This window comes from Scyliorhinus canicula, chromosome 21, assembly GCF_902713615.1.
Source record: "Scyliorhinus canicula chromosome 21, sScyCan1.1, whole genome shotgun sequence".
Taxonomy (NCBI): domain Eukaryota; kingdom Metazoa; phylum Chordata; class Chondrichthyes; order Carcharhiniformes; family Scyliorhinidae; genus Scyliorhinus; species Scyliorhinus canicula.
The window spans coordinates 57,875,502-57,898,207 of NC_052166.1; the positions used below are offsets into that span (position 1 = coordinate 57,875,502).

The 22,706-nt window shown below is 40.1% G+C and overlaps 1 protein-coding gene across 5 annotated transcripts in view; it reads right to left on the minus strand.

Annotated features, from left to right (window-relative positions):
• Nucleotides 1-650: 650 nt before the first annotated feature.
• Nucleotides 651-22,706, minus strand: part of LOC119955494 (formin-binding protein 1) — a 280,892-nt gene continuing 258,836 nt past the window's right edge. Inside the window, exon 19 of one of the 5 annotated variants that reach the window (XM_038781726.1) lies at nucleotides 651-983. In XM_038781726.1, coding sequence (XP_038637654.1) covers nucleotides 961-983 — 23 coding nt within the window. In that variant the 3' untranslated portion in view covers nucleotides 651-960. Of the gene's footprint in view, nucleotides 984-6,242; nucleotides 16,656-22,706 lie in introns of those variants that run through there. The other 4 variants (XM_038781734.1, XM_038781730.1, XM_038781732.1 and 1 more) reach the window with 4 other exon arrangements.

Here is a 22,706-nt window from a genome sequence, read left to right on the forward strand (position 1 = left end):
GGGTAGTGGGTGCCTGGAACTCGCTGCCGGAGGAGATGGTGGAAGCAGGTGCGATAGTGACGTTTAAGAGGCATCTTGACAAATACATGAATGGGATGGGAATAGAGGGATATGGACCCAGGAAGTGTAGAAGATTTTAGTTTAGATGGGCAGTATGGTCGGCGCAGGCTTGGAGGGCGGAAGGGCCTGTTCCTGTGCTGTGCTTTTCTTTGTTCTTTAATCCTCTTTCACAGTAACAAAGGTGACTTTTTAATAACTTTATGGCTATTTTGGTAGATATGTACCTCATGGTAACGCTCCTTATCTGCTGCTCTTGCAACTGTTGAGGTTGGGCAGGGGTGGGGGCACAGAGGGGAAGAGATCAAGATTCATTTTCCATGGTAGATAGGGTTATGTCTGGGTTCCTACAAGTCATCTGTTCACTTGACTATGTTTACAAGGAGCTCAAGGGAGCCAGAATTCCTAATGTGGAAAGGCCTCATTACAGCCTTCAGTAGATGTGGCATTGGCAGGGATGTTTTTTGTATGTTATCACACATAAGCTGGACACCTGGAGTGATATCTTTTAATATTATGGAAATTGAGTCAGGATAAATTTCATAATTTTCACAGCCGCAGGTGACAGGGTTGAGCAGCTGATCTTAGCCATGGATTTTCACATAGCAGCTGACACAACTCCTGCAGTCTTTATGATCGATCGCACTCTTCTCACATAAAGCTTCTCACTAAAATATTTGTGGGATCTTCACAGCTTGCAAATTCTTTAGAGATGGGGCATTATTCTATAGGGAACATCTTCCACACACTCTGTTTCACTCTCATTACCTCTATCACATACTGCTGAGCCTCCTTCTCCATTATAATGGCAAACTAAGGGGTGCCCGACTGGGAATCTCACACCAGGTATCCAGAACCTCTCACTGTAGTTAGGGACAAAACTTTCTGTGGTCTTTCAGGCTGTCAGAGACATGTGCAGATTATGCCTAGGCAGAAAGGAAAAATATAATTGAAAAAACTTGGCTCTATGTCTAGTAAATAATGCTTAAGTTTTCTTTAGGCTCCAAAGTAAAATCTCATTCATGACTGGAACCCAGTACACCTCATTTAAATAATTCTGAATTAGCACTGGGGTTCACTGAAATAATGCAGCACACAAGAGACCCTTCGGCCCATCGAGTCTGCACCAAAACATGAAAAACCTGACCTGTCCACCTAATCTCATTTGCCAGCCCTTGGCCCATAACCTTGAATATTATGATGAGTCAAGTACTCGTCCAGGTGCTTTTCAAAGGATGTGAGGCAACCCTCCTCTACATCTACCACCCACTCAGGCAGTGCATTCCAGACCATCACTACCCTCTGGGTAAATATGTTTTTCCTCAAATCCCCCCATAACTTCCTGCACCTCAGCTTCAACTTGTGTCCCCTCGTAACCGACCTTTCAACTAAGGAGAACAGCTGCTCCCTATCCATGCTGATAACCTTACACACCTCGATCAGGTCTCCTCTTAATCTTCTCTGTTCTAGCCAAAACAGCCTTCCTGTCTCGCCTGAAGATTCTATATCCCAGGATGTTGAACTGCCAATCCTACTCCTCCCTCAACCATGTCTGTGATTGCTGCTATGTCACATTTCCACCTGTCAATCCTCGCCCTGAAATCATCCTTTTTATCTGTAATATTCCTGGCATTAAAGTAGAGGCCATGCAGCCTTGTCTTACTCCCTTGAAAATTACTACTGCTGTATTCCGTCTGACTTGATTGCTTTTCTGTGTTATGTGGTGTCCCTATTCTGCTAACAGTCTGTGTCCCCTCCTCCTGCCAAATTAGTTTAAACTCCTCCCAACAGCATCCAGGTGAAAAGTTAGGGAGCACTTCTTCACACAAAGAAAATTGAAAATCTGGAACTCTGTCTGCCAAAAGGCTGTTGAGACTAGGTTAATTGAGAAGTTCAGAATTGAGATTGGTGGGTATTTGTTGGAAAAGGGTATAAAGAGACATGAAACCAAGGTGAGTAAATGGACTTATGATACAGTCTCAAACTAACCAAATTGTGAAACAGGCTCAAGGGGCTGAATGGTTTATGCCATATTCCATTACAGCACACAGTGCTTTCAGTTGCCCAGATCCTAAGTTCTGGAAATTCCCCTGCCATATCCTATCACTGACCCCATTCCAAAATCTCCCTGCCTGTCACCTATCCGTTGCCCCTTAAAGACTACCTCTCAACTATTCTAATATTGCTTTACATAACTCTGTGTCAAATTTAATCTCAAGTCACTCTTGTTATATAAATGCAAGCAGTTATTGGTACCTGTATTGAAGTCCAAAGATGTGCAGGTTAGGTGGATTGGTCACGCTAAAATTGCCCCTTCATGTCGAGAGTAGATAAGAGGAGAGTGGACCTGGGTACGGTGCTCTTTCAGAGGGTCAGTACAGACCCAATGGGCTGATTGCCTCCTTTTACACTGTAGGGATTCTATACAAAGGTACTTGGAACATAGAACATACAGTGCATAAGGAGGCCATTCGGCCCATCGAGTCTGCACTGACCAATTTAAGCCCTGACTTCAACCCTATCCCCTTAACTCAATAACCCCTCCTACCCTTTTTGGACACCAAGGGCAATTTAGCATGACCAATCCACCTAACCTGCATGTCTTTGGACTGTGGGAGGAAACCGGAGCACCCGGAGGAAACTCACGCTGACACAGGGAGAACATGGAGACAGGCAACATGCTGCAAATCAAGTTTAGCAGGAATGGAGACTTTGTTGTCCAATTTTCAAAAGGCTATGGAGCGGCTGGGCTTTGATAGCATTGCAGGTGGTTATGAAGCATGGTAGTGCTGTAGAGAGTCAATCTACAGTTTGGTTGTACTGGAGGTGTAATAGGATGTCTGACCAATACAGTAGATCCTACAGCAGGAGAGGTGTAATGTTGTTTAGGATCAAAGGATCCTGGGGTTTGGAATTCGGGAAAGAAAATCCTATGTCCAATAGTATTGGGAACAGGTTGGATGTGGCAGAAGAGGATAAGGAGGCACCAAGGTAATCAGGGGGCTGCATAGAGAAGGAGGTCCTGGTGTTAGGAAGCAAATAGAGGAAAATTGCATTGTCAGAGTATTGGGTGGATATTCCCAGGGTCTGTAAGCTTGCCTGAGCCCAGAAATTCTGGAGATGCCCCTCGGAACCAAGAACATTAAAAGTGACCAGTCCTGACAATGCGGAATCTGGAAGTCACGAGGAGAACAAGGGCTCCCAGAGAATCTGAACTAATTCAGCTAGACCGTACCAGACCATTACACAACATATAGACCATTGTTACAATCCCAGTTGATGTTATAACTGAACAGGAAAATCTCAGAATGGAACCCTGGTTCAAAAGACCATAACCTTTATTTTTCTAAACTAAAACATAGAGGAACAGTGACAGACAGCTAATTTGTTTTAATAAGAAGAAAAAAATTTACTGAACAGGAGAAAAATTGGATAATACTTCTTTACTCCCCCTTTGGTTAACAAATGCACACAGATGTTAAGATTAACACGGATTACAGAGTACGTTGTAGGATACAATGGTCTCATTAACACCCAAAGTCCCTTTTAAGCACACAAGATTGTGGTTGGATATACTCCTCTCCGAACCCAAGTGAACCAAACTCAAGTGAATGTCTGTGGATTTCTTCTCAAAATTGCCCCAAATGTTTCTTATACCGTGAGCAACCTTGTCTCACTGAACTCTGGCTACTATACGAGTGATTTAAATTCTGCTTTCAAATGACATACGTTCAAATAATCTTTTTAATTATGTTTTCACTCCGCTGCTTCCCACATGGTTTTGCTTTCAGGTTTTACACCTCTCCCACCAGGTTTCCTTTGTCTTAAAGGCTTTTACACAAACTCAGAGGACCAGCCACCGAAATACACAATTATTTCAAATAATGTCTCCCAAATTGTAGTAACTTTCACAAACCTTAGCACTACTGCAGGTATCTTTTTGGCCTCTCATGATCCAATACTTTTTCAACTCTCTGGGACTTTACTGAACAGTAATCTGTTCGGGTTCCCAGTTTCCTATATTCCGTTAACTCCAGACTTCTTGGAAACTGCTCTTCACTTTTCTACTTTCCTTAACTAGCTGGGCTTTAGGTTTCTGGCATGTTTTCTAAACGGTTACTCCTGGTATGGCTTTTCTTCCAGCGAGGCTGAGAGAGATGGTCCCTCTTTAGCCTTCCAAGACCAACTGCTTCTAGCGGAGCTGTGAGAGCTATCTTCTCTCTTACCAACTATCTTCAATTGCAATCAAATTAACTAAACTAAAACTTAAAAGCTTCTCTACTTTACGAGGCACCAGTTGCTAAGCAACTGCTGCTGGTTTATTTACTCTCCATGCTCTCTCCAAGCACAAAAGAATCACAGTTGTAATTGAAACCAACCCCTCACACAAACACCTTTGTGCAGCATAAATCTAACTATAGGTTTTTCCCTACCAGGCATGGAAACATTAAATTAAACCCACTTCAAACTATAACTTATTTCTAATGTTTACGAATACAAATCTAAAACCCTTAAAACTACTTTTTTTACATCATGATAGTCAATAAGATTTGGCATGGATGGTGAAGTGCCATTAATTCGCACCTAAGGCTGGATTCTCCAACGGGCTGCTCCGTTTTACCGGCAGCCCGGGGATTCCCGACAGCGTGGGGCTGCCTCACAATGGGAATGCCCCATTGACCGGCCATCGTAATGGAGAATCCGCCAGCATGGTGAACCTGAACTATGGTGTGGCAGGGCGGACAATCCAGTCCCTAATATTTCTGATGCAGGCAGCATGCAAATTGCATGCTATCTATTCATTTTAAATGGTTGTAGCATGCAAACAACTAAAGTATGCTATCGAGTGGCTGCATACTTCAGCAGGAGTTGAACATAGAGAAACCTGCATGAGTTCAAACCAGCCTGCACTAAAGGGCAGCCGGCATATTTTAAAGGGAAGGTGCAATTTGCCTGGAACAGGCGCTGGAAGTCATTGTAAATTTGAGTTTGATCTGGAAAAGACACAAGGCATAACATAGCAGACAAAAGGCTTTAAGAGTCTCCAAAACTGGACTAGAAAGCTTGGTGCAGGAGATAGACTGCACAAAAATCAGGACAAATCCAATCTAGCCAACTACTGCTCCATCTCAATCTTTAGCAAAGTAATGGATGGTGTTGACGATGGTAGTATCAAGCGGCACTTACCTGACCATGAATGTTCAATTTGGGTTCCATGGGGGCCACTGGACTCTAGACCTCACTACAGGCTTGGTGCAAACATAGACAGTAGAGCTGAATTCCAAAGGGGAGGTACAAGCGACAATCCTTGACATCAAGGCAGCATTTGACCGAATGTGGCATCAATGAGCCAAACAAAATTGAAGTCAATGGGAGTCAGAGGAAAGCTCTTCCATGGTTAGTGCCATAACTCGCACAGAGGAAGATGCCCCCCCCCCCATTCAGAACTGGCCACACAAACGTGAGCCAGGCATAAGGGCACCCAGTGAGTTTTCGAGGCCATCAGAGACCTTTGGGTGGCCAGAGATGTGCAACGGTGGCACTGCTAAGGGTCAGGGCCTGAGGGTGGCCATGCCCATGAAAGTAGGGTGGGGGATATGAAGAGTTGAGGGGGGGGGGGGTGAAGAGGTGGAGTCCCCAGGGATCCCATTGTGGGGAGCCCTCACTTGAGGGGGCATGTGGGGTAATGTCCAATGGTGTGGGAGACCCACAAGTTCACTTGTTGATCAGGCACTGTTTCAAAATTGCAGCCCAATCTCTGAATTCATCTTCCCAGTAATGAAAAGTATGTGTGGACTAAACCGGTGAAAAACTCCCCAGGGCCCCAAAAAATGACGAAGTACCCTTAGTTAGCAGCGGAGAACTCATCGGCAGAGCCAGCGGGAAACTTTCAGCAAAACCCGCCACAAATAACATTTAGAAACCTTTCCGTTAATTTGAGTCCTAAACCATAATAATTTTGCACTCCCTTTTTCCAGCAGTTTTTCGTGCTTGAAAATTTCCTACTTTAATTAATTTTACTCCGAGTCAGTCAACAAAAAAGTATGACAGGAAGTATAAGTTAAATGCAAGACTTTTCTGTGAGTAAAATAAAATTTGGGCTGCTGTGGGATTATATCTCTCATTTCAAGTAGTTTTTTCGATAGCTTCTAAGTCAACAGGAAATGAAGTCCACACATTCAATCTTCACATTTTCAAAGTAGCTGTTTAATTAAGCTTTTCATTTGTTTGTTTCAAGCTAGGATTTGTTCATTTAAACTGTTAGAAAGGGAAATCAAGTTGCATTTATGACGGTGTTTATCCTTTCATGTTTGGCAAAACTCACTGAATAATAAAAAAAAACCTGTTAAATCACAAGCTGAAGTGCAAGCTTTCTATTGTCACAGAATGAAATTTCTAAATATTTTGTCATTTTATTTCCATGGATGGTTGCTGATTTCTTATTTTTAAGTTTTGCTCCTTCCTTCTGGACACCAAAATGCTGTTTGATCTTCTATTGCCGCTTTGGTCTCATTCCTTCTACTTGAGTTGATTGCTGCTAAGTAGCGGTGATACAGTTCTTTAAGCAAGTGCTCAGAGTACATTTCAATCTTGATATCTGTAGTTACATAAGTCGACTCCTAATCAATTACATCAGGTCATATACTGTGTCCTACTAAGAGTGCTCTAAAGGTCATAGAGCAGTAGGATTGCCGACTTTCGGCACGTCCAAAGCCAAATGGGGACGACAATGTGAGGATAACTCTTTGGCTCTGGCTTTCATTCATGTTTTTTTGCTGATGATGAAAATCATTGACAATTTTAAAACACCTTCAGATCTTAAAATACAGAAGTGAATAGGGAAGAAGAGATTCTAAGTTATCACCCCTTCTTTAGATTTTAAGCGAACAGTTTTAATTGTGGAACAGGTGGAATGCTGATTTTACACCCTGCTCAATGAGAACAATATTAACCTCTCCCTCCATTCAGGAAACTGCCTGGGGGCTAATGTTGGTTTTATACTTTGCCAAATTTTACTCTCCATTGAAGTTAACAAGTAATGTTACCTTGTCTGTAAAATCAGGGTTCCACCTGATCTAGTGGGTTTCCCACCTGACGAATTAGGTGTCTAATGATACCTTGGTGCCTAGTTGGCATACTGAAATTTCTAGAAAGCTTATTTCAAAACCAGGTAGGTGACAAAGGCAGTGAGGCAGTGCTTTGTAAAACAGGTATTATTTCAAATAGTCACTTTTGTTTTTGCAAAAAAATATATTTATAACTGTTTTGTTAAGTGTACTTTCCCTATCCGTGTAAATGTATTTTTCTTAAGTTCTGTATTAATTCTTGTCTCTCTCGCAGTTATGAGGGTGAACATGTTAACAGAGCAGCCTGAAAATCTCCTGCATACTGGGATGTCGCCAAATGTCCAACTCTATCAAAGATCACTGACATTCAGATTCTCCCGTTAATAGGTACACAGTAAGAATCTGGAGTTAATTCAGGTGATATTCCTGCATCATTGCATTTATATTTGAAAAATATATGATTTTTTTTTCCTCATCGCAATTTTAATAAAATACAATTCGAGTTTACATGTGGCTTTATGTATTTGGAATATTACGATGCTTTACTCTCAATGCCACTGCTTGCTCTGCACCCAGGTAGTGAAATGCAATGACTTCAGTACACTTAATGAATTGCTCCTTTTAACATGACAATTTGCTCAGCTCACTAATATAAAAATTGGTAAGTTTAGTCAATGAGACAAAAAAGTGCCCGTGGGCATATTTGTTCTCGGCCTGTATGGAGCAATTCCAAATTGGGCACATGTAAAACATGATATGGGTACAAATGAAAGAGATAGGTGGTTCATTTTCTGTATGTTGTACCAACAAAAGTAAATGTTTGGAAGCAAATGCTCAAATCAAGTGAGAACTCCAATACACCTAATTTCCACCCCCACCATTCAATTTATTTCTACTGTTTTGTTCCTTGGCAGAACTTGGGCAACAATTGCAGTGAGTTTTACTGTGAAATCACATCAAGAGAAGGGACAACCAGTTTTGATTAAATATTTGTCTGCCTTTCTTATTCAGATACATTTTCTGTTCTTATTTCAGATTTCGAGGATACCAATACCATGTTTTGCATGTGGGGTGTTTGTGAGGAGGTCTTCAACATCATTCCCCAAAATGTAAAAACAGCACAGCATTTACAGTTGTATAAACTGGAACATTCATGTTGGCACATTATACAGGGTAAAATCTTTATAAAAACAAAATGAACTCAGTGCTCAGAAACAAGGCATAACAAAAGTGCACAATTATAATATTTATATATATATATATAAAAAAATTAAAAAAGCCATGTTTAAGGCTTTAATTGGCTATTTCTGGAGGTCAAAAGTGGCTGAGAAGAAAGTTACACTATTAAAACACAATGCATAAGCAACAAATATTCATTATCTTCGACCAAAAAAGGATATAACTTTTAAAACCAGTTGCTTTTCCATCAAATTGCTCTGAAATATTTACACAATGAAAGGGGCTAAAATACAGTAAGATATTCATCATAATATTCCTGCTTCTGGCTCATGTTGTATGGTACATAACAAGAATCTATCTATAGGCAATAAACAAACTGAGGATGGATTCCTCGAGTTACCATGACGTTGCTCTGAGCATAAAATGAATGGTCTTCTGATGCCAGTTAATGCACATGCTAAAATAAGATCCTTGACTTCATCAGTAAAATAACAGCAGTCATTTCTAAAACATTCTAATTGCTACTGCTCCTCAAATACCACAGTCTATCATGAATATTACAAATAGTCACAACCTTTGTCTGACAATAATACTCCCCATCAAGAATTACATTGTGAAATCCAATTAACGTTTAACAATTAGCTATTAATTTAGCCGTCTTATATGTGAAACTAAAATTTCAAATTTTCCCCATTATAAGGATAGAACTTGAAGACTGAGTTTTATAGTGCATTCTAAAAATAGTTGACATTGTAGCAGTGAAGAGCAGTTTTCTGTAAACAAGAGCTGACAGCTGATGGACTCAATCTTCAATACTTGCCACCTTTCCTAGGATTTTGCATGTTAAGCTTTGTAAAACATTAAAATCTCTGTTCCGGTTGGGCATTGCTAAAAATCTGATAATCGTTCAATCATTTTACAACCGTTAGCCCATAATGACCACCCACACCCATAATGTGTCAATAAACAATTGAGTATTATATTAGGACAGAAATGAGTGCACTATTGCTTGTTTCATGTTAATTTGGTGGATTTGGCGCAAAAGATTCAAGGGATCATCTTGTCCTAGACCAAAGGGGCAGTTGCTTCCTGTCACAAAATGTTTTTTCATGTTAGCTGAACCATTTGATTAAATCTGGTAACTAGAAAGTGCTAAGCAATTGGACTTGTAAAATATTTTGAACAGGGTAAATTGTGTCTCCCTACTTATGTACATTCATACTATGTTTCGTGGCATTATTATTTCTGAATGCATTCTTAAATTCCACTGGAAACCTGACTTTATATCAATTGAATGGTAACAAACAGGACTCGGGACCAGCTAGCATTGGAATCCTTGTGATTTCTGGTCATAAATCAAAAAGAAGGCTTACTTTTAACTCACTTCTTAGGGTGAGGTGGTTTTGACATGTTAGGCCACTTGCAGTACCAATGTGAAATGAGATATAAACAAGTGAATTTGCCAACGTCAAACCTTTTAAGAAACTTTCTTTGCAAATACAAATCTGTTCTTAAAATAGGCAACTTATTCTAGACATTTTTCAGTTGGTTATGCATAGTTATATTAATTATTGCCACATTTCTGTGCATTAATTGTAAATAAAGACAAGAGTGATTATCATCTATAAAATAAGAACATTTATATGTTTAATTAATAGAAACAGAGTACAGTGCAGTTAATTCCAATAAAAATATGCCACTGTTTGGCTTAATTTTAATTATTGGATCCTTGACTGCAAAGGCAAGTTACAGAAAAAAGGTTCCAGATTAAAAATAATAAAATTCATTTGTGGGAGTGTTGGAGAATCAGTGCAAGAAAGTGTGTTTCAGTTAAACTATTATAGTTGACAGAGTTAAAAAAAAATACAAGCAAAACAAAAACACATGATTTGATGGTAAGGAAGGAAAATTGCAGGAGACTGGGGAACAAAGTAAATTTAGCAAAAAAACAACTCAGTAAGTAGCTTTGCACTGTTGGGATTTAATTGAAAAAAACATCTGAAGTTGCCTCAGTCATTTAAAAAAAAAACATCTTGGAAACAGTCCTTGGCATTATAAGAGTGCAGGTGGGAAGAACACTAGCACTTCTAATACAACTTTGCCAGGAACTTAATGTAATGTAAATAATTGTCCAAAATACAGGCTGTAACGTTTGAACTGGCTGCAGACATCCAAAACACCAACCATCTGCTAGCGTTGACATTTTAAATATCCTGTCACTGTCACAAGTCAAATGAAGAACTACCTCTTTCATAAAATTATCTCTGACAATTAAATTAAACTTGCATCTCTCTTTTATGAGTGGAAATTAATTACAAGTACAAAGTGGCATGCATTTTTAAAAATGTTCCAATACACACGAGGGACCTAATTTTCAGAGTTTGGAAGACTCCGCAGGTTATTTTGAAATGGCAGGTGGGACCCTGATGTGGCAAGCCCTCTCCCATTTCCAACAGATCCAATGTTTGCCAGTAGGGGAAAGAGGGCAGGTCATGATTCATAAAAGAGGGAAGCCCAAATTCAGCAGATTGCCCTCTGAACTCAAAGCTGAGCCCCCATTTTGGCTGCTTCAAGGTTCTTAACCCGCACTATGGGAGTCACAAATTGATGGAGTGTAAGTACTCTTAAATGGTGGATAAGGTCATGATCAGAATTGTCCTACTCTTTAAACTCTTGCAGTTTCAATCGAACTCTTTGGTAACATTTCCCCAAGGGCTAATTATATCATTATGAATGTTTGGTTGAATTTCAAAAGCCCAAATCATCTCAGCAGAGTGTTCTGATTCAGTTTGTTTGACAGCTTAAAGTGCCTATTAATGGAAAAGGGGTCATTGATATTTGTTTGTTTCTGTGAGATTAACCAATTGCGGAGATTTAAAAGCTTTGAATGGATTTTACTAATGGTGGTCTGGTGAGATGGAAAAGTGAGCTACCCACCTTGGTAGGCAAAATTCGGCCCCAGATCTCAATTGCAACGTGATATGAGAAAAAAATATAATGCAACCAGTGAGTCGAACAGAGGTAACTACACTGCTTGATTAAAACAGGATTTCACTTATTCTAGGAAAGATTGCAAGTATAGATTCTGGGGGAGCAACAATGTGCAAACAAGTGTACAATGCAAAGTGAAAAGCCATCCACAGTGATAGTCAGCAAACACACAATAAAGCAATGCACTTTTTCATCCACTTTCATTTTGGTTCTTCCATCCCACAGTGTAATGTGTTAATTTGGCTGGGTTCAATTCCATGATTTAATGGGTGCACAACAGCTTCATTCTCAGAAATGAATCTGAATTGCTTCTTCTGACTTCCAAATCTGTTTTTGATAAGTAACATCACATAAGGAAAACCAATGTTTCACCCCACAGTGGGTAAAGACTAATAATGTCACTGCCACTCAATGCTTTCCTCCGCTACTCCTACTTTCAAATAAAGCTCTCAGGTGATTCAGAGACTCTTATGTTCAGAGCACCCAATTATATAGAGGACAATACGCCAGCAGGAGAGTTTCAACTCTGCAACTGGCAGTATCTTTGTATAGTTTCCAAATTAATTTAAACAACTTATTCACTTTTAAACAGTTGTTAAAAGTCCTGCAGCCACGCTTCCACATTTCCACGTGATTGGGATAGACAAAACCCAAAACTGAAAAGCACAGGTCACAGCAAACATAAAAACAAGTGCTGAGCTCATCCAGGGCCAAGTCAGTCAGAGAAATAATAAAAATATCAGCATTTCATTGTAGCTTTTTAAAAAATGACTCCTAGGTAAGGGAAAACATTCTGGTAATTATAACTCACATTTTTCTCTTCGGCTGTTCGTGTGCTTTATTCCTTACAAAGTGTTCATTCGGATTTAGTGGTGCTTTTTGTGGTTCATTCTATCTGATGTCATTGCAGGCTGCGTTTGTGTTTCAATCCTCGTTTCGTTGGCTGTGCTTTAAAACTACTGCTCAATATTTGCTAGTATTGTTACGTGTCTACTTTCACTTTATTCAGCTGCATTTAACCAAGTGATATGGGTCCATTGTAGATTTGCGATCAGCTTACTACAGCACCTATTCCATTCTCCACTGACAAAGAGCTAGCAAACAGTTAAACAAATCAAATTTATTGAAAATGATTTCAGAGATCCCAATAGAGGAAATCTGAAGGTCATTTTCTTCCAATCAACTCAGTTCTACACAAGCTAATCCTCAGTTTTATTCACCAATCACTATCATTCTCCTACAAATAAAACCATTATGCTTACTAATCCCACCTCCTACTTTCCATCTATTCTTAACCTCAGCCCACGAGCAATAATTCATTCTCATTCATTTGAATGTACCATTATCAAACTCTGTCCTTTGATAAACAGCTCAAAATGCACACTTAATAACGTAATCTCAAGATACAACATATCTGATTGGAAAAGCTGGTAAATAAATTGTATCCAAGGAAAGAGGCGCCAAAATGTGAGGCCATGGTTTTTTTTATGTGTTACTGAAAAAAAGGCAGATGGTGGAGGTAGGGTGCATCTCCTGGATAAACGCCACGCACTTTCATACAAGGCAGGTGTTTCTCACTATCTCCAGGCACTGCTTCCACCCAAAAGGTCATGACAGAATAAGCTCCAATCATTTTACACTGAGTTCCTTATCCCCGCTACACTATTATAAGGTCAAACATCCTTTCCATAGGAATTGGGAAGGAAAGATGGGAAAGGAGAAAAGAAAAATCACGAAATCTGCTTTGAGAAATATAGGATGTTTTCCCACTCAGTCCTCATGGGGGAGGGGCGGGGGAGAAATAGGGATCTGTTTTATGTTGTTTGCAATAGATGGCATTTTGCTGCATGTAGCAGCCTTCACTGAATTGGGAAAGGACTTTGGTAACACAGTAAACGATTGCATTGCATTGTTCTACACTTCCCCTGCACTTCATTACTTCACAGAAAAATATAAAAAAAAATTTTGTTTGGGTATTACATGGGAAAAAAAAGATACATACCCCATACCCTATAGTGTTCACTTAGGTTGCATAATGTTTAAGTCCCATTAAATAAATTATCAAGGATGTGAGATTCAACCTCAATTTAGTTTAACTTGATGCAATATGACTATTACCACTCATTCTGGACCACTGAACTCAAATGCAAAATGGAGCATGTTAATCTGCAGAGGTATTGCTAAGGAAATCTAGTGCTAATCCGGTCCTAATTCAATTTACCAAATTCTTTTTATTTGAAGGACCAGCAGAGCAAACTATAATCTTCTAAACTATAATCTTCTAAATTGGGGGTTTCAACCTTCAGCTGTGGCCCCTTCAAGATGTAAATATTCTTTACCAACTAACTATCTTATGCTCTGATGTTCCATAGACTCCAGTTTCTCCTTAACACCCTGATACCATGGCCCCATGGTGCTGAATGTAACTATCCATCTAAAAAAAAGCAATGACATCAAACAGAAGAACTGTAATCATCACATATCCATTAAAGAAAAAATGGATCTCAGAACAGAAACAATCAATCTTGATGATTGGTAATTAGCGAGAAAAATACACATTTGGAAGGAGTAAGACAACAGCTTGCGCAACACAAAATGAAGCTGTACTTTTGCTGTTAAATAAATCAATGAGGTATTTGTTTTTTCCCCGCAACTGTTGTATATGTAATACTGATACAAACAGAAGGTTTCAGCTGGATTTGAAAAAAATACTCTCCACTGTGAAGATATACTTCAGTAATTTAAATTATTATGTTTTAGACTAACTGATTTAGAACTATAATTGAGAGCAGCTTTTTGTAGCTTAATTAGCTTTCATACCTGAATAAATAATACAACTATTGATCAAATAATTACCTGTCCAGGAAATTCAGAAATGTCAATTTGCTTGCTAAGATCTATACCTTGAAAGTAGCTTTTTACTGTATTGTGGTCATCTTTAGTGGTGATTAGTAGCAGCAAACGGGTCAGCCTAACTGATCATTCCATGACATTTGATAATGGCCAAAAGGCCAACTGACATTGCCAGGCATGATGCTGTGTCTGACAATTTAATATCTGCCATTGGTTAATTCAATTAAATAATCTGCATAATTTGAGATTTTTTTTGAATTTGGTAATACAATATCAATCTCTAGGGAGTGCGAATAGACTGCGCCGGGGCGCACAAAAGTGCATTCACACAAACATAGACATCTCGTCCTCTAAAGTAAGTTTCCAATCTCAGTCATTCTCCTCCAGGAAGAAACTGAATGAAAATCAAACATATCTCTACAGGAGGGGAAAAAAGTATTTTTTGCTGCCCTTGGTTTTGATTGCAGAATACAACTAGCATAGGCCTGAGAGCATGCTGCCGAACTGACCTCATGTGGAATAGTACAAGGTTTAGAGCGGTAGGTCACATTCACCCACCTCTCTTTACCCATGGTCTCCATCATTGTTTTGCAACATAGAACATACAGTGCAGAAGGAGGCCATTTGGCCCATCGAGTCTGCACCGACCCATATTAAGCCCTCACTTCCACCCTATCCCCGTAACCCAATAACCCCATCTAACCATTTTGGACACTAAGGGAAATTTAGCATGGCCAATCCACCATGCTGGAGCTGGTATTCACTGCTGTCCCCTAACTATATGGTACAACATTAAGCCATTGCTTGAAAGTGTGGCCCCTTTAAAATAACATTAAATGATAATCTAGGATAGGCAGCAAAACTGTAAAGTAAAAAAAATCCCCGCTGGAAGCCTTATTACATTATTATAATCATTTGTTTCCCAGTATCTCTCATTACTGGCTCTATGTGCACTATGAATGTAAACCATTAGCTTTCCTGCCTTTGTATTTTTCCCTGAAGTTTTGAAGTGGAGAAAGTAGTCACAAACAGCTGAAACCGTATTATTAAATATTTTAGCAGACAATGGCTTGGTGGCGGCTTTAGGGATGCAGCTCCCGTTTAGCAGAAACTCCCAACAAATATACAGGTAAACATGCAAGAAAACAAAATAAGTTTCACATGACCAGCAAATCTACACCATTTAGTCAACCAAATGAAAACAAAGGAAAATGTGCTGTTGAGTCCCAAGCAGCAACCCTCATAAGGTGGGCACAGGTAGAGCAACAGGGCGAGCATGCAGACCAGAAAAAGTAGACTGAAGTTTGATATTGGGCAGTGCTATAAACAAAATAATATTAAATGATGTGATGGTAACTGAGAAATCTACCACATACCAGATGTATGTACTACATGACCACAAATGCATTTAGCAAGGTTAATTCAGTCTAATTTCAATTTCAATTTCTACATGTTTTGGCAATTTAAAACAACATCACTCACACCAAAATGTGCATCAAAATAGATACAAAGATGTCACATTGTGATGCCTAATTAAGTGGCTATAAGTAAATAAATATAGCTCTAACCCTCCAGCATTTTATTTGAATAATATTACTGGGCACAACAGGAGAGTGTTATATGACCTTAATAGATTTATTTTGGCTGGGGATGCATGGAGATCAAGAAGTAGAAGAAAATAAATAATTCAAACTATACAAAATTTATTTGAAAAAAACCTCAGCAAAACCGAGCAGAATGGATGAAAAGTCACTGCACCTCTCTTAATGGTTAGTTACAGAGTGGATTGTTAGCAGCTCCCGTACCCTTCACACAATTTTACCTGGTAGGAAAAAGAACTGCATATTGCGTTTCCAACTTATGCTAGCATAGCAACAAAAAGTGACGTATGAAAATGCCACAAGGTTTCTGAAGCCACATGAGTTAGAAAATGCAAAACTTTTGAGGACTGTAGCATTCAGGGTGCACAGAAATTCTGTGTGCTGACTCCAGAATATTCCCTGACTTGCTACTGAAAGGGCCAACCAATGTAATTTTGCTTTATTTCTCCCTCTTCCTGCCCCCACCCCCAGAAGTACCTTTAACCTGGGTCTAAGGTCAATTTTAGGGACGACAGTTACCCGCACAGTTACTGCTGTGGTCTTGGAGTACGTGTATTCTGGTAAGTGGATTTCAAAATTTAAATTTTTTTTTTGTTTTGTGTATTTTAAAAATGGGAAGCAAATTCAACAGTGGCATGCATCAGAAAACTGTTTTTGTTTTGAACATGGAGAAATAGCCAGGTTAATAAGAGCAATGGATGGCATGCCATAAAATAAATAGCAAGCACTTGCACCTTTTGTTCATGGAATTTCCCCCCATCTTTCTTGTTTTGCTTTTGATCATTAAAAACCAAACCAGGCCAATAATCCAGCTAATCTTCCATTTTAAAAATTGTTAAGCAGAAGAATGTGTCCTTGCATACCAGCTCGCCCCGTGATTCTTGGACCAGCACACCACCTTAGGTACCTAGAATCCAGAGAGAGGTAGAAATAGCAACATGTTAGTAACATGGTGGACTAAGTTAAAAATATCCTAGAAATCTTATAGGCGATGCAACACTGAGCAAGATTTTGTAATATATTTTTTAGAGATGTAAAAATGGTGGAACCTGGGTCCAGCTGTAAACATCTGCCATTTTTTGCGTGGTTCGCCAAGGCTTAAATAAACTTGAGGCAAAAGAGGTCAAACACTGAAAACTGGAAATCTGAAAACCCAATCTAAAATATCCTAGAAATAAACAGATCAGCCAGCAGAGAACTGAAAGAGAAGAAACGTTAACACTTATGATTAAATTAATTTTAATTCAAACAAAGAATATCATGCAGACATTCTCAGTACAGTACCCTGAAAACGATTAGTACTTATGCTTTGTGCAATTGGCCATTTAACAGGAAACTCTAACTCCAAAAATGGACAGGCCTGGGTTTGGAAGTGTGAAAAATTGGAATCTCAATCCAACCCATCCACTTCTGCTTTTAATGGAGAGTGGGGCGGGGCAGAAAGCCAACCTGCTTCTGGGATGCGGGTTGGAACTTTAATTATCATAATGAGGTTGTGTGCCTCCTGTGTGCGCACCAATTTGAACTCGCCACTGGATGGCTGTGTTCTGGTAGTTACAAGGTGAGGACTGTCTCATCCAGGAATGCATCCTGCAACTGGACCTCCAACCCTTCTGATTGCCAAAAAAGGTATACTGATTTTGTTTGCATAGAACAGGCCCTTGCATATGAATGTGTGTCGCTTCTAGCAAGTGTAAATGAGCCACATTGCGAGTTCAACCTTGAACTGGTTGTTGGTGTAGTTTTTAGAGCACTCAGGATTGTTCTGCAAGTGCCGCCCGATAGTGGAATCACATTTAACAGTAGACATTTTGTTTTGTGTTTTGCAAGCGCTGTTTAGTTTAGTACAGTCTGTACTTTGACTATTACAAACAATTAAAGGAGCATGCTGTTTGATTCTATCCAATCACATTTGGCGTATGGTTCTGTTCTCTACAAACAAAAGGAATATGTTCAAGCCTTGCTTCTTTTTTTTTAATTACCCAGGAGCTTTGGGAGCCGATAGTTTCCCTGGTGCTTTTCTGTGGCAACATCTTGGCCAATCAGAACAACCTATCAGCACCCTTTTCTCCTGTAGTATAAATTGTGATTGTTTGAAATTTAACATTCTTGCATTTATCCTGCTCAGTGAAAGACAAAAAGCTTTGGTATCTTGTCTCTCTTTTCAGCAATATTCAAGCTCTGAAATATTACACTGATGTATTTTGCAGGATTGACAATGTGTCCACACAGACTTTAAAAAAAACATTAAAGTGCCCCATTGATTTTTTTTTCCAATCGAGGGGCAACGTAGCTGTGGAGGACTGGAGATGATTAAAGCTGACATCCTTTGGTCGCTGGTTCAGTTCTGGCTTGAAAGAAGCCTGGCCTCCCTTTTAACCCCACCTCCCTCCTCTCCCCCCTCTCCCCACCACATCCCTTCCTTTCTCTTCTGTTGGTTCAGAGGCGAGGGTATCTGATCTCTCCAGCGCAAAGTTTAGTGCTTGTACCGTTTGTTTTTTGTACAAATGTGTTGTGAACTGTTTTAATAATCAGAGTATCCACTCCCCATCCCCTTGCATTGGTACTGAGGGGAGGGTACCCTGTTTCTCCAACACAAAATTAGTGTTTGTACCGTTTGGCCTTGTATATATTTTTTACTGTTTTAATAAAAAGATATGGCCAATCCACCTACTCTGCACATCTTTGGGCTGCGGGGGTGAGACCCATGCAGACACGGGGGGGAATGTGCAAACACCGCAGTGATCCGGGGCTGGAATCGAACCTGGGTCCTCGCCGCCATGAGGCAGCAATGCTAACCACTGCACCTCCTTGCCACCCTTGCCACAGACATAAAACAATCAAAGTCTCGAACAAATTAAATTGTCCGCTAGATGCATAGAAATCTGCTAAATATGACTTGGCTGATATAGATTTACTATAAACCCACGGGTTGAACTTAAATATACTGTGGAAATGTTCAACAGAACAGTAGAACTGATTAAGGAGATGGTGGTTTCAAATGCAGAGTGAAGACTTATCAAAATAGTTATAGTCGAGGGCTCCTACCCAAAAATAATTAAACTTGTAGTCCAAAAAAAAGTTGACAGATGTATTGAAGTATCCAGTAGTGGTTTGGTTTGTTCCCTTGTAAAGGACATGGACCTCATAACCCACTATATATGTTCTGTTGGTTCTGAAATCCAAAATCACCGTACTTGACTTTCTATTTTAACAATAAATGAATGATATGAATAATTATATCTTCCAACAGCTGTAAACACAATCAGCACTGTCACCTTAGAAAGTAAGTCTTAGTCCCAAAAAGACAAACAAGCTGACATTATTTTCTTTTTAATGAACATTAGAATGTGTTTTAAATCAGAACTGACAAGAAAAAAAGCTATCAGCTTGAGAAGAATGCCGCTGCAAAGTATGATGCTTCCAATTTTGGACATTAAACTACAAAAACATACATGATGGAAATGATTTACAGCAATAATCCCCCCCCCCCCCAATGTCTTGGTTTTGCAATCTCAGCACAGATTTTCCTAAAATTTCTGATAATTAAAACATAAAAACATTACTTTTTCCTGAAAATCAAATACCCATTATTTTGAAGAAGAATTAATTATAAATGAATAAATGTTTCTTGGCAATTACATGTTGGCAGGTTTTTTGTAAACTGTTATCACTAATTCCGTACAAACTATAATTTATTACCATGATTACGAACAGAATAATTTACGGTATTTTAGTGAGAACTTTTATTTTCTCTACAAATATATTCCATGAAGGCACAAACATAGGTCAGTTTCCACCCCAAATAAGAAAGCTATTTGAATAATATAAATGAAATTCAAATACAGTTTTGGTGGCAATGATGATGAGATGTAAGCTTGACCCGCCACTCTGCTGAACTAAATCTCCATTGTGCTGCTGGGGGGAGATATCCAACAGGGACCCCTGAGCCTCCCAGTAGGCAAGTGGAGGACATTAATAGGTTGGTCTAATATTGAAGGAGGCTTAGTTTCAGGAGTTGCAAGGTCTGGGAATAAAATATATCTGGGTGGGGTGAAGCCCTGATAGAAAAGGCAAAAGGGAATCTTTTGCTCACTTCCATTAAAACATAATTTTTAATTTGTACTACAACATGGTAAATGCAGATGATTTTCTGTGACCATTCCTTCAAAGGCTTCAGGCACTGACTTGCAATCCAAAACTTATGAATTTCAGACTTTGAAAGACCATTCCAAGCAACAAAGCAAATGTTTAGATGCATTTCTCCAATCAACATATCTGTACAAAGTAGCTGCACCATCTGACCTTTCCATTGCTTGTTATTTCAAACAAAGAATGCAGATATTTACTCAACTAACTACCGAATAGTGGAATGAAAACTAGAAAATTAGAGTTCTGCAAACTGGGAACTTTCCCCACAAAACGTCACACAAGCAACAGGAGCAAAAGTAAGCCGTACAGCCGATTGAATCTACTCTACATTCAATAAGACCATGGCTGATCTTCTACGTCAACTCCACTTTCCTTCCTATCGCCTTGATTATTTTTCTGTCCAATAATCTATCAATTGCCAGTTCTGATATATTCAATTGCTAAGCACCATCCGGTACCAAGATTCACTATCCTATGTGAAGAAATTACTCATTTCAGTTTTAAGTGGCCTTTGGCCCCTAGTTCTAGACTCTCCAGGAGACACAACCTCTCAGCATCTATCCTTCCAAGTCCTTTAAGAATTTAATATATTCCAACGAGGTCACCTCTCATCCTTCTAAACTCGTGAATATAGGGTAGGTTATTCTCTCCAGGGTCGGAACCCCTATTTTGGCCCCTGTAGAGACACAACAAAAATACTTTGTTTCCTCTGATTTTTCAGGGTAGTTTTCTGATGGAGTATCCTTTCAAACTGACTAGGAGGGAGAATCTGAGGTGGGGCGGCTTCAGTTGTATAGTTACCCAGGTGTTAGACCAGGGGTGCAATTCAGTGGACTCAAGTTAAAGACTGAATGGTGCATTTAGAGGGGTGTGCCAAGGAACACCCCACTATTCAACAGCACTTTGCTGGTTTTCATGGCCTCAGGGAGTTTCTTCCTGCCAAGGCTGCACTCAGAGAAACTTCCTGCTGACGAGCTGAAGCTGAAAAGATTCCTCGCATATCGGGCGCCATTCTCACTGTCCCTGACCATGCATGGGGTCTCCAATTGTCTGAGACCTCCCCCCCCCCCCGCCCTCAGGTTCCGTTACGATTGGTCTACGTTTGGGGCGGCACGGTAGCACAGTGGTTAGCAGTGTTGTTTAACAGCGCCAGAGATCTGGGCTAGATTCCCGGTTTGGAGGTAATGTCATTGAAGAAACCACAGATTTATCCCGGCGGGGTTGGACATGACGTTCATGGTCTGGGAACAGGAGGGGGTAGAGAGATTTAGGGATTTGTTTGTGGAGGGTAGATTTGCAGGGTTGGAGGAACTGCTGGAAAAATTTCAGCTCCCAGGGTAAACTGGGTTCAGGTATTTACAGGTTAGGAACTTTGTCCGGAAGGAGCTTGCTAAGTGCCCTCAGTTACCCCTGTCTCACTGACGGACAAGGTAGTTTCTGATGATGGGATAGGGGAGGGGAAGATTTCAGATATCTATGGGCAGTTGATGGAGAGGGAGAGGACTTCGCTGGAGGAGACGAAGTGAGAGGAAGAGTCGGGTGGTGCATTTGAAGGGGGGGAGGAGGGACGTGTCGATTGAGGCTGTACATAGGATAAACTCTATCTCCTCGTGTGCAAGACTGAACCCGATTCAGTTTAAAATAGTGCACAGAGCACATTTGACCAGAATACACACAAATGGGATTTTTCTGGAGGTACAGGACTGATGTGAGCGGTGGTCCAGGGGGCCGAAGGACTACACCCACATGTTCTGGTCCTGGGGAAGTTCTGGGAGTCTTTCTTCAAGTTAATGTCATTCAGGGGTATGGGTGGTGATATTTGGGGTATCAGATGAGTCGGGTGTACAGGAGGGGAGAAAAGCTGATGTATTGACCATTGCCTTCCTGATAGCCCAAAGGACGATTTTGCTAGGGTAGCGGGCTCCTGAGCCACCAAGGGTGACTGCATTGGTGGGAGATCGGTCAGAGTTTCTGCATCTGGCGAAAATTAAGAGGAGGTTTTAATTTGAGCTGGAGGCTGTTTATCTCCTTCAAGAACAGGCAGTTGTCAGCAAATGAGGGGGGTGCGGTTTGCAAAAAAAAAAGCGGTGAACCCGGTGTGGGATAGTGCATCATTTGTTTATTATGAAAATTGTATAAAGTTGAATGAGTGTTGTGAATATCGTGAAATGCCCTGAAGAAAAATATTTTTTAAAAATGAGGTAATCAGACACAAATTATTTTTTAAATATAAATTTAGAGCACCTAATTTTTTCCCAATAAATAGGCAATTTTAGCGTGACCAATCCACCTAGCCTGCACATCTTTGGGGTTGTAGGAGGGAGACCCACGCAAAATGGGGAAATGTGTGAACTCCACACGGACAGTGACCAGGGGGCCAGAATTGAATCCGGGTCCAAACGCTGTGAGGCAGCAGTGCTAACCACTGCATCACCGTGCCGCTCTCGGACACAAATTAAACCAAACATTATCTGCTTAAAATAATCAACTCTGCACTTCCAGCATTTACATAGCGGGGTTTGGCGTGATGAAATTATTTCAATTATTGACATGAAAACAAAATGGTGCAGATACTGGAAATCTGCAGCAAAAATGAAAATGAGCAGATCTGGCAGCATGTGAAAAGAAACAAAGTTAGCTTTTAAGATTTGTGACTTTTCATCAGTAAGTCCTCTTGAAAGGTCACAGACCTGAAGCATGAACTAAAACCCAGCCTTCTGGAGATTGGAGATGCGCTTGGAAACGAGGCGCCTAACAAAATGGTGGAAGAAGGCAACGAGAGGCCACCATGGAGATTACAGGAGAC